Source organism: Rhipicephalus microplus, chromosome 2, assembly GCF_043290135.1.
Source record: "Rhipicephalus microplus isolate Deutch F79 chromosome 2, USDA_Rmic, whole genome shotgun sequence".
Classification (NCBI taxonomy): Eukaryota; Metazoa; Arthropoda; class Arachnida; order Ixodida; family Ixodidae; genus Rhipicephalus; species Rhipicephalus microplus.
Window position 1 is genome coordinate 137,054,060 of NC_134701.1, and position 26,153 is coordinate 137,080,212.

A 26,153-nucleotide genomic window follows, 5' to 3' on the forward strand; every position below is an offset into this window, starting at 1 on the left:
CAACCTGAGCACGGCGATGTCACCTCTCGATTTCGGCACAGAGGCTGAAGCAATAGCAATATAGAGACTAGTGGTGAAATTGGTATTGTGCGAATTTTTCTATAGCTTCAGGCAGTAAGATAGATTAGTGTGGGGGCCACAATTTATTCTGAACTTCACTTTATGCGTGACGAATGAACGCCAGAATAAACGCCAACAAATGCAGCGATTTGCTCCCTTCTTGCGGTGACGTCAATAGGTCTTCTTATAACGCCCACTCTCCGTGTGCACTCGAGTCACTTCTCTTTTTTCACCAATAGCTGTTGTTTCACCCAGCGTGAGGGGCTAGAAGAAACAGGAGGTGAATTCCCTAGCATGAAGGTCAGTGCTTCCAAGATTACGTTCGACTGAAAGGGTGAAAACTGCTTCGATGCCCCTTCGAACTCACAGCCAATACATGCGAGAGAAGCAAGCGATTAACATTTGACACCAAGCGCTTGTTTTACATGATAGGCAGCACGCCATAATCGTTGGAGCTGTGCTTCACGCCAACAATTCCAATTTATATATGAAGAATGTTCGCTTTGATGAACCCTAACACAACACGCCATTTACAATATAGACAAAATATTACCGTAGGTTGGACATTCGCCCTCCGTAAACTCAATGTCGTCGATCATGATTGCAGAATCTCTATTTACTCCTGCTGTAGCCACACCTTCGAAGACAAGCTGATAAAGAAAAGAAAAATAGCAAACAGCATGAGGACCTCAGCGCTACCTCGACGTTGCATTTGAATTATAACTTCAAGTTGTGTCAGAAAAATGAAGATCCGTTTTTACGACACATTACAGAGTATTACAGGAGTTGCAGTTGGCAATGCGTTGATTGTTTCATACTTAAGAACAGTTATAGCACACTGGAAACGAGGACACACACACACACACACACACACACACACACACACACACACACACACATACACGCGCGCGCGCACGCACGCACACACACGCACACACACACACACACACACACTCGCGCACGCGATGTGCGTGTTTGTGTGTGCCTTCTTTTGTCCTCGTTTTTAGTGCGCTATAATTATTCTTGTCTATGGAATAGCAACGTGCCCAGATGTCCACATTAATGGATTGTTCTCCTTTGATAAAGCGTGGAGGTAAGTGTTTAGTAATCTGAGCCACATAACTTATCTTAATGTTCTAACAAAAGCATCACGAGCAGAGCAACTAACGGGAGTTAGTGATTACCTTCAGAAAGTCACGAGAACGCTACCGAGCCAAGTTTAAGAAATACGCAAAGCGGAGGATGCGCCACATGTATGGCAATTGCAGAAAAATATTGAGCATTCATTTTAATCCTTTACCCACATTTCTGACATGTGCACCCCCTTATCAAATTTTGCGCAAAGCGATTGATTCACCAAATTGCCGTTACTGACAGTTTTAAAGATTGAAAAAAAAAGTATGGGAGATGAGCACTCTCAACTCACGTTCCACCTATTTCTTGAAGAGATGAGTACCCTCCGTGCAATCCATTGCCCTTGTTTTACTGGCGTAGTTACTGAAACAAGGGGGTCCCGAAAAGCCGTTTCCTTTGTGAATCTGTAAACCCAATACATCCCGGAAGGTACATTACACGTTGACATAGAGAACGTTGCTTGCATATTGAACTATTACTAGGTGCTAAGTAAGTCATCCTCATTAAGATGATGAGTAAGGCATCCTCATTAAAGCTAAAATTGTGTGGCGCAATCAAATTAGGCATCTCTTTGAGACTATATCATTACCTGTGCAATATATTTATTCTTAGGCGTTTATCACGATTTGTAGGAACTACTTTAATTTGCCCATTGAACTCGATCTGATTTCCACTGGATAAAAAGTTCATGGTCGTAATTTTTTTATTTCTATAATTCCTGCCTTAATTAATGTTTGTACACTGCCCTTAAATATAAGGGAAAGAAGTGTATATGTAAGGGCTCGTTTTTTCGTGTTAACGCGTTTGATGCGTAATTCGAAGATTGTAGGTTCGATTCCTGCTCACGGCAAGTCATTTTTTCACCCACTTTTATTTCTTCTTATTTACAATTCAATGGTTCTAATAAGTTTCCCTATACATTCTTTGGCATTATTGTCTGTTAGATCTCATTATAATTGTAGTAAAACACGGAAAAGCAAGCCCTCGGGTATACAATATATATATATATATAAATTGTAAGCACATTCCAAGCATTTGATCGTTCTCACTTGCACATACCCATCATCATCGTTCTCACTTGCACATACCCATCATCATCGTCCTCTCTCTCTTGGGGTGGTTCTGAGCGGAGCCAGACATCGCAGAATAAACGCTTCTGCTCGCCCTGCCTGCTCGCCGTACCTAGTCTGCCTGCGTCTTTCAGAGTGGTGGAGGTGCTGGGGTAAGATCCCGACGTCCTCCTACGTTCATTTCCCACCTGGAGCTCCGATCTGGTCGCCGATTGCACCCAGCCACCCACACAGGTATGCAGACATCGGACCTAACGCCTAGCCCTAACGCTACAGCCCCTACGCCGGCGGCTGCCCGCTCTTCATCTACTGTCACCAGCCCTCAGCGCGAACCGGCCGTGTTCGCGGGTCTTCGCGGTGACGACGTCGAGGAATGGCTTGACCTTTACAACCGTGTGGGTTCAGCCAATCGATGGACCGAAGCAGAGAAACTGAGCTACCTTCCTTTCTATTTGACCAGCGTAGCCAAAACCTGGTATTTTAATCACGAAACTGACTTCGTTGATTGGTCGACCTTTGCTAACAAACTGCGACAAATATTCGGATGCTCATCGGGTCGTTCCGAAGCCGCGAAACAGAAGCTGGCTGTGCGTCTACAACTGGCACATGAGTCGTACACTTCGTATATCGAGGATGTTTTGGCCCTCTGTCGCCGTGCGAATAAAGACATGACGGAAGATGAGCGCGTTCGCCACATCCTTAAAGGAATCGGCCCAATCGCATTCAACGCCTTGGCTGTTGGCAATCCCGCTACGGTTAACGACGTCATTTCGACATGCCAACGCCTTGACCAGTTGCAGTCCCTTCGGCTTCAACAAGACAGTGATCCACGCCTGATGCCTCCCTCTGAATTAAAAACCCTTATCCGCACAATCATCCGGGAAGAACTTCGAGACCTTGAACAGCAGCGGTCCACTGTCGCCTCCGCTCCGTCTCCACCATTCGACCTGCGGAATCTTGTTAAGCAGGAGTTAGCGGCAATGGCGACACCGACATCCCCGGTCGCTCCGCCAGCACGCCCGATGCCCACATACGCCGATGTGACGCCCAGGTCGACACCGGCAGCACCGGTTGTTCAAACGGTAATGCCCACATATGCGGAGATCGCTGCGATTCCGCCGGCTCCCGGGGCATCTAGCTCTACGGATACTGCTAGTAGCCATTTGGCTGCTATGCGAGGTGGAATGACTGCTGCACCCTTGTATCCTCAGTGGCGTCAATCCCGTCCTGTTTGCTTTTACTGCGGTATACGAGGCCACATTTCTCGTTACTGCCGTCGCCGCCAGCAAGAGGAACGACGAGGCTATGCTGAGTTCGAACGAGACCGGTTCCGAAGACCAGATCTTTATGCTCCAGACACCTACCCGTCCGCGCAGTACCGGTCTCCGTCTCCTCCAGTGTCCCCTCGTCAACATCAGGAATACCGCTCCTCCAGACGACGCTCTCCATCGCCCTATCGCCGCTCCGCATCGCCGCTTCGTCCAATCATCTCCCGTCCTGTTGACCAATCTTCGGAAAACTAAGGATTGCAGTTTTTGGAGGGAAAACTGCGTCCCGTCGACCAACAAAAATACCTCCTGTTCGCTCAGCTAATATGTTGTCAGTGATTATTGAAGGTATTCCTGTGCAAGCTCTCGTTGACACCGGTGCAACCACTTCTGTTTTGCGTAGTGACTTGTGCTCGCGCCTCCGTAAAGTCAGAACGCCCTATGTGGGACCTGTGTTGCGTGGGGCAAATAACGTGCTGATTCAACCTGACGGACAGTGTACGGCTCGTGTTTCTATTGATGGTATACGTCACCACATCGAGATGATTGTGTTGCCCACGTGCATTCATGAACTTATCCTTGGTTGGGACTTTCTGCATTCTGCTTCCGCTGTTATATCCTTTAAAGAGAACGTCATTCACATAACGGATACAACGGATGCGCCCATTCCAGTTTCATCACCCTCGATCTCCAACTTGGTCATTGTTGAAGACTGCGTCCTGCACCCTGGTCACGAACACGTGATAGCTGTCGCATCTACCCAAGTAACCGACGGTGATGCACTTGTGGCTCCTTCGTTTCGCTGCACCTCCCGTGGAATTCTCGTCGCCTCTTGCCTCCTCCGGTTTTCCTCTGGCTGCGCTTTTCTGCCCGTTTCTAACACAACTGCAGAATCTGTGCTGCTGCCCAAGGGAATGACAGTGGCAAAGATTGACTTCTCTCCATTGACCTCCATCGCGACACTCTGCCCGTCTTCGTCACCAGTACCAGCTCCAGGTTCACGTTCTTTCCCTTTTCGACCTGTCATTGGTTCAGACCTCACACCAAAACAGTCTGAAGCACTATTGGCCCTTTTGGCTAAGCACAAAGCCTGCTTTGATAGCTGTACCACAACACTGAGTCAGACTTCCGCGGCTGTACATCGCATTGAAACCGACGGTTCTCGTGTGATACGCCGTCGCCCATATCGGGTTTCGCAATCAGAGAGAGAAATAATTGAAAAAGAAGTGAACGAGATGCTATCGCGAAATATAATACGACCTTCTTCGAGTTCCTGGGCATCTCCAGTCGTTTTAGTTAAAAAGAAGGATGGCTCTGTTCGTTTTTGCATTGACTACCGCGCGTTAAATAAGATCACACGCAAGGACGTATATCCTATGCCTAGAATTGATGACGCTTTAGACACACTGCAAGGGGCGAACTATTTTTCGAGCCTTGACTTACGATCAGGTTACTGGCAAATCCCCATGAACGAGGCTGACAAAGAAAAAACTGCATTTGCCACACCGGACGGCCTTTATGAATTTAATGTAATGCCATTCGGCTTGTGCAACGCTCCAGCCACGTTTGAGCGAATGATTGATACTGTTCTTCGTGGCCTAAAATGGAAGACCTGCCTCTGTTACTTAGATGATATCGTTGTTTTTTCAAGTACCTTTGCCCAACATCTTCAACGATTAGACGAGGTGCTACAATGTCTCTCCAAGGCTGGCCTTCAGATAAATACAAAGAAGTGTACATTTGCCAGCAAAAGCATCAAAGTCCTCGGTCACGTCGTTTCCAAAGACGGAATCCAACCAGATCCCGAGAAGATCGCAGCTGTGCTACAGTTCCCTCGACCGTCCAACCAAAAGACGTTGCGCAGCTTTCTTGGTCTCGCGTCCTATTTTCGTCGCTTTATACGCAACTTTGCTACCTTAGCGGCTCCGCTAAATAAGTTATTGGCCACTGGTGCTCCTTTCTCATGGTCCAACGACTGCGAATCTGCATTTGAAATTTTGAAAGAACGCCTGACTTCCGGACCAGTGCTGCGCCACTTCGATGAGAGAGCGCCTACCATACTCCATACTGACGCAAGCGCACAAGGCATTGGAGCAGTCCTTCTGCAGCGTGATTCCACCTCTAAAGAGCAGGTTGTGGCCTACGCTAGCCGGACTCTGTCAACAGCTGAGCGGAATTACACCATCACGGAGCAGGAGTGCTTGGCTATCGTATGGTCGATACAGAAATTCCGCCCGTATCTCTACGGTCGGCACTTCACCATCATCACCGACCACCACGCACTCTGTTGGCTTTCATCAATGAAGAATATGTCAGGACGTCTTGCGCGCTGGATACTGCGCTTACAAGAGTACGACTTTACAGTTACGTACAAGTCTGGCAAATGTCATCATGATGCCGACGCGCTGTCCCGGTGCCCACTTTCGCTCTCTCGTGACAATACGTCCACCGCATCGCGTTCGAATGACTCTGACACCCAGCTTGCCTCACAACACGTATCGCTCGCATCGCTGGATCCAATGCAGCTATCTTCGAACTCCGATTTACGTTCACTTCAGCTGGCAGATTCCTACTGTCGGTCTTTCATTGATCGCCTTCGCGGTGTCACTAAACCACCCAACAGCCGCTTGCGACGCCAGCTTCGACAATTTCGCCTTCAGGACGGTGTGCTTAAGCGCTACATTTACCATCCCACCGGTAACAAGTGGGTGCCAGTTCTTCCCCGCTGCCTTCGTCTTCGAGTTTTGGAAGCATTCCACGATGATATTGCTGCCGGTCATCTAGGCTTCCACAAGACCTACGATCGCATCAAGACGCGCTGCTTCTGGCCTGGCTTGTCCACAACGGTGGCCAAATACGTGGGCTCGTGCGCGTTGTGTCAGCACCGCAAGCGATCCACATCCCCGCCTGCTGGTTTCCTTCAGCCTCTTCCCTGTCCCACCACACCATTCGAATTTGTCGGAATAGACTTGTATGGTCCTTTGCCGTTGACACCTTCCGGTCACCGTTGGATCGTCACTGCAGTCGACCATCAAACAAGATACGCCGAGACTTCACCTCTTCATTCTGCTACCGCCACAGAAATCGCCAATTTTTTCTTGAACTCCATCGTCTTGCGCCACGGAGCCCCTCGCGTCCTTTTGAGTGACCGTGGCAAAGCCTTCCTTTCCAAGGTCCTGGATGAAGTCCTGCAGGCGTGCAATACAGTCCATAAAACCACTTCTACATACCATCCGCAAACGAATGGCCTTACCGAGCGCTTCCACCGAACACTCTCTGACATGATATCGATGTACTTGCATCCTGACCACAAAAATTGGGATAACATTTTACCGTTTGTCACCTTCGCATACAATACTGCGGTACAACGATCAACTGGCTACAGCCCGTTTTTTCTCGTGTACGGCCGATCTGCCTCCTCGGTCTTCGACACGGCATTTTTCTTTGCACCGGCTCCAAGCAGTACCTCGCTCCCAGAAGAGTTCGCAGCCCGAGTCACACAATGCCGTGAAATTGCTCGCAAAAACACGGAAGCAACCCAAAAGGAGAGAAAACATCGCTGTGATAAAAAACGACGCGACGTGGCCTTTAATGCTGGCGATAAGGTTTTACTATGGACCCCGGTTCGAGCGTCGGGCCTTTGCGAGAAATTTCTTCACCGGTATGTTGGCCCATACACCGTTGTACGACAGACATCTCCAGTTAACTACCTCGTCACCCCGCTTCAGTCTGTCACTGACCGCCGTCTGCGCAGCACGGAAATAGTTCACGTCTCACGCATGAAGCCTTTTGTTACTCGTTCGGCCGATCTCTGACTGGCGGCCAGGTTGGCCGCTTCGCAGAGGGGGGGGGGGAAATTGTAAGCACATTCCAAGCATTTGATCGTTCTCACTTGCACATACCCATCATCATCGTTCTCACTTGCACATACCCATCATCATCGTCCTCTCTCTCTTGGGGTGGTTCTGAGCGGAGCCAGACATCGCAGAATAAACGCTTCTGCTCGCCCTGCCTGCTCGCCGTACCTAGTCTGCCTGCGTCTTTCAATATATATATATATATATATATATATATATATATATATATATGTATATATATATATATATATATATATATATTTATATATATATATATACATATATATATATATATGCCTGCTCGCGAAGAGAGCGAAGAGAGTGGTGGATTTGCTACTCCTATTGGAATTTTTTGTTGCGATAAATTGGCTTGACTGCTTAACACTTTGAAACGCTATGCATACCATTGTATAGACCACTTGTTTTATCTATTTGTGTCAAGCACAGTCGATGAAAGAGCAACATATATCGTACTTTTGGTGATTCGAACCTCCTGCATAATGAATTTATCCACAGTTAATCTCACTATGGAGTGTATTGATACATATGATCGTTTTTTAAGGCACTACCACGCTCGACGAGTCGTACAATGTGGCACTTCCTGCGAGAATTGTGAGAAGAATTTCTGTTTGCAGAATCATTCATAGCCTGGGATTTTATTCTGTTTATTGTAAGAATAAGCATCTATGGCTTCAAGGTAAAGAGGTATTTTATAGCAACCTAATTAAGATGAGTTGTTGTAACACTCGTAAACTTCAGAATTATCTCATTACTCTTGTTGCAATAGAATAATGAGTTTGTTGAAGTAACTTTGTTGCGATTTGACACATTTGCAGACAGTTCTGCGTAGGTGGCGTCTGAAAGGGTTAGTGTCCCTTTGATTCTGCACAATCACTTTGTGAGCATCGGGAAGTAGCTCCATTGCACTCACCTGTACACGTTGAGCCGGCAGATGGATCCGCTACCACTGAACCAAAATGTGACGCACGTTGCTTTGGTGGGCGGCCGATGCGACAAAAACACCCGTGATATAGGATGATGAGAGTCAACCGCAGTTGTGTTTAGGTACATGTAACGGCCTGCAACGAATGTGGCAGTAATATAGTATTTAAACTTTGCGCTATTTCGAATCGGTTCGTAGAGCACTGCTTGGCCCAAGTATAACTCCAGGAGGAGCTTACAGATTGCTAGGTGTGGCAGTCCCAGTTTCGTTACTAGCCAGAATTTCGTTTCTAGCCAAAACTCAACGTAAGGGCTGATGATATAAGTTTTGGACTTACACCTGCAGGTATAAGGCTTCCAGAGAGAAAAATAGGTTACTTTTCCGTGTATAAACGCTGGTTTATGACTAGGGATCATTTAATTGGGAAAAGGGTATAAATATATTCCAACGTTCGCTAATCTTCATTAAAGTATTTTTAGATACGTAGTAAAGGGTATTACGCAAGCTGTTTGTGTAACGAAATGAGTAGTTTAGTGGGCGGAGTTGAATAAATTCCCAAAGAAAGTTCAATCGAAAAGAAGACCTTTGGAACACCCCTGCAACGCGGTCATTATGTGTGTCAACAAAGATACGATCAAAAACAGTTCCACTAAGAAGACAAAATAATGGATTCGTTGATGACGCAGCAGTGAATACCCAAGCATACTGCAAAGTTCTTTTCAATAGTGGGCTCTTATCAAATCCCCTCTCTAAACTGTGCGCGAGTAAAGTCATCACTGGGTACGCATAAGCGCAACCAGCTTCTGCTCACCCCATTTGCTGCTGAAATTACATCGTTGTCATATAAGTTTTAGTGACTACTATCAACGAAAGTTTTACTTAGCACGCATCATTTTTTTTTTTATTTTTCCTGCTGCGGAATTTCATCCTACTTACGGACCTGTCAAATTCCTTGTTGTGTGGTCTGGAAGCCCCAGTTCAGAGCCATTGACGATTCTCCAAGGAGAAAAACCATCCGCAGCATTGTACATCCGGCACGATGAGCCTAGTTCCCAAGAGCAAAAGTCTTGAGGGAGAACAAAGAAACAAACACCATTAGCTTCATGTTAGGCATGCTCGTCGGTATATTTCAAGGAAGAATTTCTTCGTAAATTTTACGTGCTGTTGTTCTCGAAGTTACAACAAGCATTTAGCAAGAGCTTGATTTTAAAAGTTTTTTCACGACGCGCCATATGTTGCGGGGCAGATTGACGTGTTGATGTCGATCGATTAGTTGTGTTAGTGACGCATGTTTGCCTGGAACGGCGACAACACTGTGACGACTGAAGGGTTGTTAGAGCGGACAACAGTTTGGTCGATCCGTTCAGGTGCAGATCGGTCACGTCAGTAACATCGGTAAAAGATCAAAGCAGCGGCGTTTTGACGTATCAATAAAAAGCAGCATTACTTATGGCGCTTTATCGGGGTCGAGCAACGCTGTAAATGAAAGTCGTAGTACCTTTCATCCAACATTTTTTAGCCTGTAATTACCATTGATTGCCGACATTAGAAGTCTCCATATCTGAATTATCATCCCCTCTCCACATAAACAAGCACTGTTACCACAACCGACTGTAAGCCAATGTTTCCACTGCTATATAGCCACTACTATTTTTCGCACAGGTGAGTGCCTATTACTTAAATAGGTAAGTTCGACCAAGCTTTGAGACAGGTTAGAGAGATGAGTCATCCAAACAGCGACTCGTCGGGATGATATAGCTGCTAATTCCCCAAGAGAAGTAATTTCACATGTCAAAAGCAAAACTAATATAACGTTATTTGCCTTACGCACGTGTATTTCCAAGTAATTTTGTTGCTCGGTAAGTTATTGCTGCATAAGAAGTTTGCAAGGTTGTTTACTTGTGAAAAGTAAATTTACCATTGATGCACATCAAGTAATGTTGCTATGAGGACGAGGTGTAGGAATGCCTTCTTTATTTGCAGGCTGGGAACTAGATGAAGTGACCACAGAAACAGGCAAGACACGCACAGGGTCATTCCTGACTGACAATGATTTGTTTTCGTTCCACCCATAATCTTATGTATGACCGAAAAGTGAAAAAAAAAAGGTAAACGAAAGCAATACCAAACGGCCCCGCCGTAGTGGTCTAGTGGCAAGGTACTCGGTTGCCGACCCGCAGGTCGCGGGATTGAATCCCGGCTGCGGCGGCTGCATTTCCGATGGAGGCGGAAATGTTGTAGGCCCGTGTTCTCAGATTTGGGTGCACGTTAAAGAACCTCAGGTGGTCCAAATTTCCGGAGTCCTCCACGACGGCGTCTCTCATAATAATATGGTGGGTTTGGGACGTAAAACCCCACATATCAAGAAATACCAAACGACAAAAAAAAACGCACATGTTTATTCGTTAACAAGCCATCATTGATAAAAGAAACTTGCAAAGCATCGTATCAAAGTTTTAAATCCGTCTTGAAAAGTACAGCTCCTTTTGAAAACGTGATGAATGATGGTGCGCTAACACAACTTTCACATGCGCGAGCAACACAAAAATAAAAAGCCTGTATCATTTTTCTGTATATTATACCAGATGCACGCTTCAACACTTTTATGCTCACAAAAAGAAGTTACATAAGTTACATTTGCAGCGCTGGGCGTGGTCAATTACCAGAATGTGATCGCAATAAACATGCGTAACGTTCTTTCAACTGTGGGCACGCTACGATACCGGCATGTCCAACCAATGTATTTTTGTTATAAGATAGTGCAATGCAGTACGCAACGCATTCACAAACCAATTCATCCACAAACCTGCGCAGTCCACAAATCAATTTCCATGCTTCGCTAGACAAACACTTCCCTTCACATTCATGCGCGTTAACCTTTTGGTGAAGTCCGTTGAATTTCGTGAGTGCTGCATAATATGTGCATTGTGTTTAGCAGCAATTATCTTGGTCTTATGAGTGAATGGTAATAAAAAAATTTGCCCCGTATCTGCATGTTTTACTGCAAATTTGTTTTACTGCAATGAATGACGAGCTAGTTTTTCGTCTGGACAGAATGAATAAATCATTTATTTGATGTTCTGCGCGAGAAAATCGGTGAATGGGATTCTGGAGGCACTGCGTTAAATTGCCTCAATGCGCGCAGCGGTTAGGTTTGCTGTCTTAGCAAAGAGCAGGGAATACCAGCCTTTTCCTGTATAGCGTTGCATTGTAAGCTCAGAGTAACAAACGCTACTTTCCTTATAATTACTTATGTATGACTGTCGTAGTATAAAAAAAGACGCCACAGTATATAGATTTGTTGATGCTCTGCCTCAGATAGGCCCAACATTTGCATTCTAATCTTTACTACGCACAAGTACGAACACACCAACCAGAGCATTACTGATGGGCGATGCAGATGTGGTTGGATTTTAATATCAAAAGCCAACAATAAAAACAGACAAGCCCTTTTGGGTATCAGACAGACAGACAGACAGACAGACAGACAGAAAGAAAGACAGAAAGACTACAGAGCAAATTGTTGCGTTGAAGTATCTGAAGAAATACTATCGTCTCTGAAAGAATGATAGCTGGCATTCGCCTGTTTGCGGTGACTCGCTTGGTGGATTACGTATGCTAAACGGTTGTGTCATCCGTGATCCTCGACGCCAGTGAAGCTCTCGCCGATCAGCCCACCGTCCGCGATCTCCTAGAGTCGTGTAGCTTTCGCCAACTGGTGCCCCGTCCTAAGACTCCTTCTACCGTGCCCCCCATGTTTTCTATCTCTTCTTTTTTCACTTGTATGTGGCGAGTGCTCTGTCTTCGGTTTCTTTTCCCTTTAACTATTTTTTCCTTCTCGCTCCCAAACAAAGAGCTTAGCTGTGTAGCCAAATAGGCAGACAGAAATTAGCTCCATTTTCCTTTCTTTTAAGAACCGCTCACTACTACTACTCTCCAGTGTAGCTTGATCAAGAGGGCACTTTCTTGCTGGAAATAACGTTGCGAAGCATCCACACGTCTATCAACGAGATTAGCTCATACGGGTGTAATGCCTGCTTTCTTATTTAGTTTTCCCTTGTTCTCTCTTCTTGGGTCATACATAAAGATGCGTGTGTCATAAATATGGCGCTTACCACTTTCTCTAAACAGGCGTAACCCGGTATGGCCCGCGGGATGGCTTTACGCTCTCCCATAGTTGAGTACCAAGTACTCAAAATCGTTAACCACTTTTTTCTAAACACGCTTTGGCCATCTTCGCAGCCACCAGTTTTTTCTTTTCCAAAAGATCGGTTTCAGCTCTACCACAGTAGAGTACCGAGTACTCTAAATCGTTAACCACTTCTTCTAAACACACGCTTTGGCAAAGAGTGAGATCCTGGTGTTCAGCCCAGAAGGTTCAGCCTATCGAAGCCGTTTCAAAATAAGCAATAGGAATTTGGAAACTATTATTCCGTGTAACTTACGCCGGAAATAGATAGTGCGTGGCAGGGTCTGTCAGAAGTGGGCAAGACTAGCAAGGACGCCATACTTGTTGCGCAATGTAGGTACCGTGGTATCCATGGCGTACCCTGAGCATTATGGTGGAGCACTGACCTGAATCACTTAGGGCTATGGCGTACGTTGAAAGAGCTTCTTGTGTGCTCTTTATTCATTCATGCCTACCACGTCATTGAGAAAACGTCGCCCCGAACAGTTCACGTTGAAAAAGACCGCAGCGAAACATCTAGTGCTACTATATAGTAGGGCCCACCGTGGTGGTCTAGTGGCTAAGGTACTCGGCTGCTGACCCGCAGGTCGTGGAATGAAATCTCGGCTGTGGCGGCTGCATTTCCGATTGAGGCGGGAATCTTGTAGGTGCGTGTACTCAAATTTTGGTGCACGGGAAAGAACCCCAAGTGGTCGGAATTCCGGAACCCTCCACTACAGCGTCTCTCATAATCATAAGGTGGTTTTGGGACGTTAAACCCAACACATCTATCCACAATATAGAATGATATCTGTTGCCATCAAGGCTTAACTATAGTCTTTGAGTGATTTTCTTTCGACGCACTGTTGCCTTAGAGGCGAACAGGTGGCTTCAAATGGGCTTTGCAGTTACGAAAACAAAAAAAAATTAAAGCAGGCTCTTGCGCATCTTCTCACGAAAAAGGCAGATCTATTTATGTACTCCAAGCATTATTGCAATAATATGTCAGTAAAACTAAAATTACTGTTAAACCTGAGACAATCAAGGCGGGTCACCTACAATGAGTAGGGTGCAATACATATAAACTCAAAGCACAATAACATGATAAATTCATGCACTGTTTAGTCATACCATGTATTGCGGATGCTAAACAACAACAGTGCGACAGTTTTCTGTTGAGATGGCAGCGCGGAGCAACATGCATGCAATCACTTTATGCTAACATGGCGTCTCTCACTATATATGTGGAAACACACCTTCTATTCGCTTTTACAGGTACGTGATAGTGTACGTTGTGATGTTTATGAGGTATCCACGAAATGTGTCAGACTTGGTACTTAAGCAAATGCACGCTTCCCACAGTTTTTGTTCCGTAATTGGGACGTTGAAAAATTTAAGAGTGTGGTAACGCCAGCGCAAGTCACCAATGAGTAATTGACTAAAACAGCTATTAGAGTGTTAATTGAACGTACACACTCACCTATTTGTTCGCAAAAGCCACTTTTCACTTCAATGTCATCCAGTGCCACGAGGGCTTGCTTCATGAAGAATGATATCCACAGCTGAAACGTCCACAATGAAGACGAGTGTCACTACATAAACAAGTCACCTGATTACCACTGTAGATCAACCGAAAATTCTTGATAGTTGCCTTACAATGTCTGCAAATCATGGTAATAAATAGACGGGTTGAGTCAAGGAGTGATGCGGAAGCAAAGTACACATGTTGGCTTGCCTCGGAACATAATCGGGAATTTGACAGGTTAACAGACTACTCTGATTTTTAAACCATTTCCCGTTGCAATAGTTGTTGCTCTACCACTGTTGGTCACCGGAACTTTCCATCTTTCTTTAATCTTTTAACGTGTCGTGCAATTTAAGGCCTGTAACACAAATAAAAAAGCATGTCGCAAATGTAACAGAGGTATAGCTTTGAATAAAGCGAAACGTTAATTTTACAATATAGCTTAAGAAAATGATGATGTGCTGTTTGAAACTCTGAAATTGTTTTCAGAAACAGAAATATGCGATATTAGCTTTGAAGCATTTAGAAGTTATTTAGTCATTATGTGCCATATCTGTGTAAGCGAGTATATTATTTCGCACTCAAATCAGTCCTGTATGTATACATGGACTCTCCTGTCGCCACGCTGAGCAGTTCACGAACGCATAAGTTGCTTCATAGCCCTCCGATAAGATCAAAAGTATAGTATTCGATATTAGGCGGGTTGTATATAAGTCAGTTAAAACAGTCAGGCATGCAGCTCACATATGCGGTGGACATATACGACAGTTAACCTATTTCACTTAGCATTTTCTCATTTGATTTTTTCCCCTATAATAATGTAAGCCTACAGTTTGCATTTTACTGGAGTTATCGTGATTGAGATGCATTTCGTACCACCTTACTACAATATATTTATAAAAACGCTCGGTAAATACAATACTGTAGTGCCATAACAAAACTTGCGTCCCAAGAAAGTCAAATAGCTATATTGTATAAACGAGACACAGGTGAAAAGGTACAAACGTGTTAATTCCGATGCCCTAATGACGCCCAACTTCTGAAGTGTCCATAGTTGTGTAAGCTGAGGACTATATAAGGAGCAATATTTCACGCAGTTCGGTGAAGCAAAAAGTTTTATCATGTTACAAGTTAAACTTTGGTCCAAACAACCAAGAAAGCTAGAGTCGCTATTTGTGGATTAGTTACATTTTTGATTCTTAACATACAAGAAATCTAAGCTCCATAAAATGTTTTCAAGTTCTCTTACATGGCCGTGAATAGAACGGGTACGCTCATGGTTGTCAGCCCAAAGAATAACCGCCAACTCATCATTGCGAATAAGAAAAGTCACAGCTTTGCCGCAAAGGCGAAACAATGAATACGATAGCGAAAAATTGAAGTGTGAAGCGAAGAATTGGAAGCAGATCAAATCGTGCCCCGCATCGCTCACGTAATATAACACGTGAAACGTACTCAAACGTACAGAGTTGGTACGTCGCTGTGTTTGAAGAATGCACCCTTTTCGCAAGCGCAGACGGTGCATCGAGTGCAGTGAAACCGGGTTCAGACTGCTCTCGCATCTGACGTAACAATATTATCGCAGTAAGAGCTGTATCATACGTTAGCGTAGCTAGTGATCGCGCATATTCACATTGATCATTTTGGTACAATGCGCCTTTTACGACGCGCCAATCATCCCTCTGAAAGAGCGTTGTACCTGGCTATTAATGTAGCCTAGCGTAGTTCACGTGACTGGCCATGGCTGTGCTGGTAGGTTAAGGCTCAATAGGCGACGCTAGGGAGCCTACATGAGCACCTGTTTAGGGTGGTGCCAGCGTTTGACCCACTACATTTCGCCAACGCTCCTGCACCCAACAAAACACATATTTGCCAGACGACAATGCCACGGTGTCGCGCCTATTGTGGCCTGCACTGCATGTACGCCTGGCGCCATTCTATCCTCAAGAATACGGCCTGGTGTCGGCGTGAACACGAAGCAGTAGATGCATCAAGTCTGAAAATGTGTCTGACGATGGCGTCCAGCGTCAGTGTCAACAGGAAACAGTCGATGCAACAAGCGTGAAATGTGTCCGTCGGTGGCGTCCAGCATCTGCGTCAACACGAAACAGTAGATGCATCAAGTGTGAAATATAACCGTCGTTGTCGTGCAGCGTTGGCGTCAACACGAAGCAGTAGATGCATCAAGCATGAAACGTAAATGTCGGTGTTCTCCACCGTCAGCGTCAACACGAAGAATTAGATACATCAAAGTTCCAGGTATAGCACAAAAAAGGCAGCATATCCACGGAGTGAATGATGAAGAGTGGGGCGAAGCATCCGCCCATTTATTCGTTCTTGCTTCCGTCCGTCCATGTGTCTGTCTGTGCGACCGTCCGTGCGTCCATTCGCCCATCCGTGTGTGCGTCTGTTCGTGCGTCTGCGCGTCCATCTGTGCGTCCGTCGATGCGTTCGTCCATGCATCCACCCTCTCGTCCATCCACGCGTCCATCCTTCGGTGCAGCCATTCGTGAGTCCATTCATGTGTGTGTGTGTGTGTGTGTCTGTGTGTCCGTTCGTCCATCTATTCAACACTCCAAGTACCACCATCTCGCATCTTTTCATCATACATTCCGCATATGCACCACCATCCAGCGGACATTCCAAGGACTTAACGAGAGATGGCACACGCAGACTCTCTCACGGCTTGCGCTTCGTGTCTACTTCCCACTTTTTACCACCTCGAGTTCATGGTATATACTAGTTCACTGTATTCATGGCACTGCAGCCCAACGCTCGCTAAACCTTTCTAAAACCAAGGAGGTTATGCCCAGCGAGTATGACGTAGCAACCCTTCCTGTCAGATAGTGCTCAATGTACATGCCAATGGCTTCTAAGGGGGAATGAGAGACAGGAGAATTCGGCTTTTAGTTAACGCGCACACTGCGAATTTTTTATGGTTCAACAACGCACAGAAGAAATCTCTTACCGGCACCACCTTGGAGGTCAAAATATAAGACTGGTTGCACACTACGACTTCTACTACGACTACGAGGGACGAACGAGTGCCGCTATAAGGAGCTTTGCCCCTAAAATCACCACATATCCTCGAGGTGAATGATGACGAGTGGGACTAACTGGACGGACGAGCGGGCGCACGCACCCGCGCGAAAGCACGGAAGGACGGACACACGGACGGACGGATTGACAGACAGACAAACGGGCGGACGGAAAATGCTGGACGCCACTGACTGTTGCATCTTGCACATGATGCACCTAAGTGTTCGTGTTGATGCCAACGCTGGACGACTCCACCGCTGGTGATGCTTTACGCTTGATGCGTGTAACGTGTTGACGGCGACGCTGGCCCAACAGACGGTTACGTTTCGAGCTTGATGCATGTAACGTGTTGACTCGTGATGTAACGGATGACTCTACCGACGGTTACGTTTCAAGCTTTGCATGTTACGTAATGGCGCCGATGCTGGACGGCACCGACGGTTACATTTCGCGCTTGATGCACCTAAAGATTAGTCTTGATACCAACGCTGGACGACGCCACCGACGGTTCCGTTTCGCTGTTCATGCATCTAAAACTTCGTGTTGACGCCGACGCTGGACGCCTCCGACATTTCACGACTGGCGTATCGAAGGCCATTAAAAGGTTTTAGTCTGAAAAAGGGCCATGGAAAATACGCTACAAGCCACTAATAATCCTGCAGATCACGAGTAACTGGGGGTTGTACGGCTGGCCACAAAATGGCGGCGCACAAAACATTCTGCTAAAATTGGCGGAATCTGGCAACAGCGCGCCCGATCACCCGCTAATTTCTGCTTAGTTTTTTCAGAGCGCTTTTTTAGATGTCTCTGCCCAAACAAAAGTGGTCACGTAGGCTCCCTAGGCGATGCGCACTCATTGCGCCATCTTGCTGGTAATGCTGCGAACACGATAGTTCTTCCGAGATCAACATCGACAGCGGTAAGTGGGACATATAAATAGGTTGCCATTTCACCCTTTAAGGAGGTGCTCCTTTGTGGCTCAGTGGCTATCGCCACGCACTCGTAAGCAAGCCTTCGCTCGTCCGATTCCGCGCAGCAGTTTTTTTTTCGGGGTCAATTTTCTTTCTCAAATTTTTATATATATACATACGTATACATATACGGTGAATAACAGAAATCACCGTCGTCCACGGCCATAGAGTAAATATACTGACTCTGGAGGAAAAGCTCCCAATATGGCCCATGCATTAAAACGCATAATCGCTAGGGTGCCACCATGATCAAACGATACTCAACTTTCGGGTGACGTGCACTCGCAGTCACCACTGCTTGTTGCAATTACGCTCGGCATGTTCTCTGTTTCGTGGATCCTTGGTACATCGCAGTAAGAAACTGTCACATGAAGTCGGGCTTTTGAAGCATGGCCACGAAAAAATGGCAGCATATTCATAGGGTGAATGATGGAGAGAGGGGCGAAGCATCCGTCCCTCCATTCGTTCTTGCTTCCGTTCATCCATGCGTCCGTCTGTGTGACCGTCAATGCGGCCATCCGCCCGTCCATGCGTGCGTCTGTTCGTGCGGCCACACGTCCATCCATGCGTTCGTCCCTGTGTTCGTCCATTCATCCGCCCCTGCATCCGTCTATGCGTCCATCCGTCCATGCAGCCATCCATGCACCCGTCCATGCAACTGTAAGTGTGTCCACTCGTCCATCTAGTCAACACTCCAAGTATCACCATCTCGCATCTTTTCATCATATACGCGTCCGTATGTGCGACCATCCGTGCGTCCATCCGCTCGTCCATTTGTGCGTCTGTGCGTGCGTCCGCACGTCCATCTGTTCGTCCATCCCTGCGTTTGTCCATGCATCTGCCCCTGCGTCCGTTCATGTGTCCATTCGTCCGTGCAGCCATGCATGCGTCCGTCCATGCATTTGTGTGTGTGTCTGTTCGTCCATCCAGTCAACAATCAAAATACTACCATCTCGCATCTTTTATTCATATATTTCGCATATAGAAGCACCGCCATCCAGCAGACATTCCAAGGACTAAACAAGCGGCTGCACACGCACACCTTCTTACGGCTTGCGCTTCGTGTCTACTTCCCACCTTTAACCACCTCGAGTTCATGGTATTTTTGCGACATGAATACAGGTTGTATTTGAAGACGCTGAGAAAACAGCAGTGGGTCGGTCTTTTTATTAACGGCGCGCACCAGAGGGTTCCTCGTCATTCTTGTTGTTGCGTTCTGCATAAAAGAGTGCAGATGCGCGTATGCGCTGTCGCCTTCGTCTTTTTCGCGGTACACACCTGACATTTTCCTCCCTTCGAAAATGGCATCGTCCCAATGCGCAGTCATGGCGCTCTACTTATAAAACGCACTTATGCACCGGCACCTACAGGACAAACGAGAGTGGGCTGGACAAGTAGGGTCTCATCCAGATGACATGCACGATCTCGGGCGAGCGGTTTGGGCGACTGGAACTGCAATCACCGTCGGGAATAACTTCGTAGTTGATATCGTTCAATAGTGTGGGTGACTCGATATGGGCCGAAGTATCGTCGTAATAGCTTCTCTGAAAGTCCGCATCGACGTATTGGGATGCAGACCCATACCTTGTTGCCTGGTTTGTAGGTTACCAATTTATGTCATGGTCGTATCGTTTGGCATCTTTGTGTTGCTGTTGACAAATACGCACGCGGGCTAGCTGTCGAGCTTCTTCGGCGCACTGACCAAATTCTTCGGCGTCAGCGTGAGTGTCGTCACACTCATGCGGCAGCATAGCATCCAACGTTGTAGTGACTTCACGCCCGTGTATTAAACTAAACGGCGTCATTCCGGTGGTTTCCTGCTGGGCAGTATTATAGGCGAAGGTCACATAAGGCAATATTTCGTCCCAAGTCTTGTGTGATGCGTGTAGAACGTGTCTGCGAGGGTCTTCTCAAGCCGCGCTTTTAGTCCGTTAGTTTGTGGGTAGTACGCCGTTGTTCTCCGGTGAGCTGTACCGCTGAGCCTGAGAACTGACTCCAAAAGTTCTGCCACGAACGCAGTTCCTCCATCCATGATGAAAACCGTTGGGGCACCGTGCCGAAGGACGACGTTTTCTATGAAGAAATGAGCCGCTTTCTGCTGTGGCCCTCGTCATGCCTTTAGTTTCTGCGTAGCGAGACAAGTAATCGGTGGCGACAATGATCTATCTGTTCCCTGTGATAGAAGTTGGGAATGGGCCCAGGAAATCCATTCCAATTTGGGCGAATGGCTTTGCTGGTACTTGGACGGAATGTAATAAGCCCGCCTGCCTGCCGCGTGGTGCTTTGCGTCTTTGACAGTCGGCACACGTTTGGACGTGATGTTTCGCAGCAGCAGGCAGGTTCGGACAGTAGTAACTGCTTTGCAGACGGGACAATGTTCGAGTGTAACTTAGATGACCGGAGGTGACTTCGTCATGGCAGGCTTCCAGAATTTCTTTTCGCAGTGATGCAGGGACGACGAGCAAGTACGGGCTGCCGGTGGTAGAAAAGTTTTTCTTGTATAGGACGCCGTTCGTTGAATAAAAAGATGGCACTCCTCTCGCAAAAAACTCGCGGCACGTCTTCATTTCGTACTTCTAAGAAGTCGATAAGCAGAAGCCGGTCATGGTCACTAAGCTGCTCTTGTGAAATAGTGGCCGCGTTGATGACTCTCAAGAATTCGGCGTCCATAGACTCGTAATCAATAGCGGCAGGTTCGACGGGCGACCGCGAGAGACAGTCTGCGTCGGTGTGCTTTTTCCCTAATGTGTAAATAATGGTCATATCAAACTCCTGAAGCCGAAGGCTCCAGCGTGCTAAATGGCCGGATGGATATTTAAAGTTAGTGAGCCAGCAAAGTGATTGGTGATCACTGACGACCTTGAATGAGCGGCCATACAGATACGGTCGAAATTTGAGAATCGCCCAAGCCACGGCGACGCACTTTTTCTCGGTAGTCGAGCAGTTCTCTTCCGTGCGAGAGAGAGCTCTGCTGGCATAGGCTATCACTTTCTCGGAGTTATCTTGCCATTGTATCAGTACGGTGCCCAGGTCTACATTCATTGCGTCGGTGTGAAGTGCTGTTGGCGCTTCTTGGTCAAAGTGCGCAAGAACCGGAGGTGTTTGGAGGCGTTGGCGTAATTCGTTTAATGCTGTTTGTTCCTTTTCGCAGCAAAGAAAGGGGACATCGTCTCGTGTGAGCCGCGTCAAAGGCGCCGCAATAGACGAAAAGTTGGCGATGAATCGTCGGTAATAAGCGCAGAGGCCTAAGAAGAGTCTCACTGCTCTTTTGTCATGCAGTGCGGGAAACTTTGCGACAGCGTCGATTTTGCCCAGGTCAGGTCGAACACCTTGGCTGACCACGTGGCCTAAGAAGCAAAGTTCGCTGAAACCGAAATGGCACTTCTCTGGTTTTAAAGTCAGGCCAGCCAAACGTATAGCTTGTAGAACTGCGAATAATCGACTCAGGTGTTTCTCGAATGTAGCTGAGAAGAAGATAACACCGTCTAGATAGACCAAGCATGTCTGCCACTTCAGTCCTGATAGCACAGTGTCCATTAAACACTGAAAAGTGGCTGGCGGAAAGAATAACCCGAATGGAAGCACTTTGAATTCATAAAGATCGTCGGGCGTCACAAAAGCAGTTTTTTCATGGTCTTCCTCGTCGACCTCTATTTGCCAATAGCCACTTCGCAGGTCCATCGATGAGAAATAGCGTGCATGCCGCCGCCGATCAAGAGAGTCTTCTATGCGTGGCAGTGGGTAGAGATTTTTCTTCATGACTTGGTTTAACTTGCGGCAATGTATGCAGAAACGCAAGCTCCCGTCTTTCTTCTTAACCAATACCACGGGGGATGCCCAGGGACTTTTGGAAATCTGTATTACGTCTTCTTGGAGCATTTTCTGAACTTGCTTTTGGATCTTCTCATGTTCTTTTGGAGCCACACGGCATGGGTTTCGCTGGATCGGTCTCGTATTTTTTTCAACAATGATTCGGTGTTGGGTCAGTGGTATTTACTTGACCTTCTACATGCACGAAAAACAATTTTATAACTGGCGTATCAGCTCTAATAGGCCCTGTTCATCCGAGGGTGACAGAGTAGAGCAAATGTTGACAGAAAAAGGTGTCGAGGCTAGGACGGTCGCGTCGTTCGGTTGCAAAGCGAAGCAATCTCTGGCTTGGTCCACGTCGTCGAAGTAGGCAATCGCGGTGCCCTTCTGGATGTGACGACGCTCATTGCTGAAGTTGGTGATGAGCACTTTTGTCCGCCCATCAATTAGTGCCAGAACGCCTCTGGCTATTGAAACACCTTGCGTAAGCAATAACTTGTCTATTCGCTCCGCTATCACCTCATTACGGCACGGCCGTTCACATAACACCGACACAAGGCAGCAAGATCTCGGCCGGAGCATCACATCATCAGCTGCATGTAAGCGTTGCAGTTGTTCTTCAGTGGCGGCGTCGACGTAAAGATGGGCGGAAAATGTGACGATACGTTCTGGAATGTTGATTACAGCACCATACTCTCACAGAAAATTCATACCCGAAATCAACTATTTACAACAGTTTGGTAAAATGACAAAAGTGGCGACGAAGCTCGAATCACCGATTACGAGCCGAGCGGTGCATTTACCGGTTGGCGTCATTAGCTGCCCACCAGCACTCCTTATGCGCGGCCCACTCCACGGCGTCTTGACCTTCTTAAGGTGGTCGGCGAGCTCTTGTCTCATAATAGAGAAGTCAGCACCCGTGTCAACCAGTGCTGTTACGTGGTGTCTGTCTATATTAACGCTAATGATTGGCACGTAAGAATTTATAGGCAGTATTACTGGTGGTTGTCGTCGTCTTCGTCATCACCGTCGTCTCGTCGTCTTTGTGTAGAGGCAAGGGGGTCTTTTTGGCGTCTCGGCAATTGGCAACCTTGCCCCCAGAGGTCGCAGCACTTAGTTTCCCTGGCACGGGCTTGGGGAGCGGTTTCTGATGGCGTCAGCGTATCTTTGGCGATTCGGGGAATTCGGACCTCGTGCATGTGAGGGAGACAGCCAGCGATGACTTGGTGAAGACGCTTGGTTGGTCGGCAGGTGACCAGCACCATGACCACGAGGGTCTTGAAAATAAAATTAAGTGGGCCAAGAAAAGTTTCCAAACCGGGCTTCTCAATGACGGCAGTAGTACGAGATGTGGCCTGGTTCGCCGCAGTAGAAACAAAGGGGTCGACGATCGACAGTGCGCCACAAGTCGGTCCGACGTACTGGTGGTCGCCACACAGGTTCCCGCTGCCACCACGGCAAGGTAACGGGCCGTGGCTGAAAGGGTGCTTTTTCTGGGGCAGGCGGATGACGGCGGACAGCATCAGCATAGGGCAGTGGGCGTGGTTCGTGTGGTGGCGCCGGTGATGGAAAGGCTTGCCGTAGTTCCTGGCGCACGATTTCCGCAACAGAAGCAATCGGAGGCTCGGTAGACGGAAAGCCGAGGGCCCGCAGCTCTTCCCGCAGGACTTGCCTAATCATTTGCCGTAAAGAGTTTTCGGAAACGGCAGCGTTTTCAGCGGCGGCACCTACAGGCGTTTGGTCGGGCAGGCGGTCAAAGTGGCGGCATCGTTGCCGGAGCGCCAGCTCAATGACAGTCGCCTCTTTGATGAATTCATCCACTGTTGTTGGCGGATTTCGTACAAGGCGGGCGAAAAGCGGTTCCTTAACTCCCCGCATCAAATGACGAACTTTCCTTGCCTCGGGCATGTCAGGGTCAGCGCGGCGAAATAGACGGGCCATATCCTCAATGAACATGGCTACTTTTTCGTTAGGCTTTTGCACGCTGGCTTCAATCATCTGTTGTGCGAGATCCCGTCGGTCTGCACTCAGGAACGTCTCGAGAAGCTTTTGGCGGAAATTGTCCAAGGTTTGGAAAGTAGGCTCCCTGTTCTCGTACCATGTGCGAGCGCTATTTCCCATTGCGAAGTAGGCACGGCCAAGTTTTTCTTGCACGCTCCAACGATTCACCACAGCGGTCCACTCGAACTGGTCAAGCCAGTCCTCGACATCTTTGTACGGTTCTCCACGGAAGACTTCGCGAACACGAGGAGTCTCAAAAGTTACCTGGTAAGGATGAGTCGTCTGGGCCGGAGGAAGATTCGCAGACGTTGAAGGGACCGCCATGTTGGTAACAGGAGATGCCGTCAAGCGTTCTGGACTTAGACCTAGTAGGCGCTGACTGAATCGGTGTACTGGAGTCGTAACAAGATGTTGAGGCTCGGGACTTGGTGTACGGTGCCGAACAACGATTTCTTGCATCAGGTTGCTGGCCCCAGCACCTCCACCAGTGTCGCGACGTGAACACAGGTCGTACTTGAAGACGCTGAGAAAACCGCAGCGGGTCTGTCTTTTTATTAACCGCGCACACCAGAGAGTTCCTCGTCTTTCTCGTTGTTGCGTTCTGCATAAAAGCGTGCAGATTCGCGTATGCGCTGTCCCCTTCGTCTTTTTCGCGGTACGCACGTGACAGTATATACTAGTTCACTGTATTCATCGCACTGCAGCTCAACGCTCGCAAAACCTTTCTAAAACCAAAAAGATTACGCCCAGCAAGTATAACGTAGCAACCCTTTTTTGTCAGATAGTGCTCAATGTACATGCCAATGGCTGCTAATTGGGCATGAGAGACAGGAGAATTGAGCTCTTAGTTACCGCGCACGATGCAAAATTTTTAGTTTTCAACAACGCACAGGAGAAATCTCCGACCGGCATTACCTTGCAGGTCAAAGCGTAAGACTAGTTACGCACTACGACTATGACGAGGGACGAACGAGTGCCGCTTTAAGGAGCTTCGCCCCTAAAAACACCGACGCCGACTCGCCCGGCGTGCAAGCTAGTTGGCGCAATCAGCCACACGCCGCACCGGCATGCTCTCAACGTTACAAGGAAGGTGTGGCCATCTACTGGATAAAGCAGCAAACGCTTATCTCCGCGCTCTGTAAATTAGATAAATAGCCATTGTATCTTTACTAAAAGTACTTTGAATAAATTTTATTCAATTTTTGCTCATTTTTATCACCTGAGCACGCTTGTTTTCAATTTGTATTGCGAAATTTTGGCTGTTTTAAACATTTAAATCTAGCGCTTCCTTAATGTACTCTGATGGAAACAATGACAACGTTGCAAGATGTCAGTGCTTTTGCGGTTATAGTTTTTAGGCCCAGCTTTTCCTCTAGAGCCTCTATATTAACTATATGTCAGCAGTGAAATCCAACCGAGAGTGTCCCTATAATTTCTATCGTCATAAAAACAGATTATTCTGACTGCACATCATTAAGAAATGAAGTGGGCTCCACATTCGCATCTTTCCCGCCGCACAAGCTGTTTAATGCACCGAAATAATGCATATCGGCTTCAGGTTGAACCTCGATCTTTTTCATCGCTTCCTAGCTCATAAAAAATTGTGAGGTTGGGGTTCAAGGTTTCTAAAATCTTACACCACACCAGGCAGATCTTAGTTGTACAAAACGACTGTCCTTTCACCCTTTTCGTAACTTCATCGGCAGCCATGTCCAGTAGCACTACCTATGTCAAGTCTTATTACAGAGCTAAACTCACAAGCTTAATTGTATCTTCTCTATGTGAGACGCCATGTGCAGTGTTTGGGTTTTGATTTGGAGGAGTAGAGCTGTCACTCTATTTCATGCATGCTGAAAGTTGGCTGATACAAGTACACTACGTACCTGATATTTCCTTTCGAGCCTCCTGAAGTTCACCACTATGTGTTCCCACTGGTGGCTAGAGCGAACGCTGGTGGCGTACAGTCGGTCATTCTGTGACCACACGTCGAGACTGCAATACGCGGAAAATACGTCATTAACCCGAGATTCGATTGGTATTTCGCGTGGCAGCATGTTTTACCACGACCGGACTACAAGATCGGCACGTGCGCTCCTCTAGTCCAGCTGTGGTTTTACTTTCATACGTTTTTAAGTATCTTTGATATCATTTGGCCACTTGGTACTAAATGTTCGGTACACGACTGCTAGAAGCACCCGTTTTTTAGGCAATGAAGGCTTCTTAGCAATGAACAATTGAATAAGAGGTTCTATGTGCTATAAACATGATAGGTTTATGAAGTGCTTCGTAGTGAAGAACTCCGAAAAT

At 47.1% G+C, this 26,153-nt stretch overlaps 1 protein-coding gene across 3 annotated transcripts in view; it reads right to left on the reverse strand.

The window, feature by feature from the left end:
* LOC119169741 (MAM and LDL-receptor class A domain-containing protein 1) overlaps window positions 1-26,153 on the reverse strand; it is a 317,209-nt gene that overhangs the window by 180,337 nt on the left and 110,719 nt on the right. For all 3 annotated transcript variants that reach the window (XM_075886843.1, XM_075886841.1, XM_075886842.1), the window contains exons 25-30: window positions 25,730-25,838; window positions 13,981-14,062; window positions 9,273-9,398; window positions 8,321-8,468; window positions 1,487-1,598; window positions 614-710 (exon numbers count right to left, since the gene is read on the reverse strand). In XM_075886843.1, the coding sequence (XP_075742958.1) occupies window positions 614-710; window positions 1,487-1,598; window positions 8,321-8,468; window positions 9,273-9,398; window positions 13,981-14,062; window positions 25,730-25,838 (674 nt within the window). The remainder of the gene's footprint in view (window positions 1-613; window positions 711-1,486; window positions 1,599-8,320; window positions 8,469-9,272; window positions 9,399-13,980; window positions 14,063-25,729; window positions 25,839-26,153) is intronic.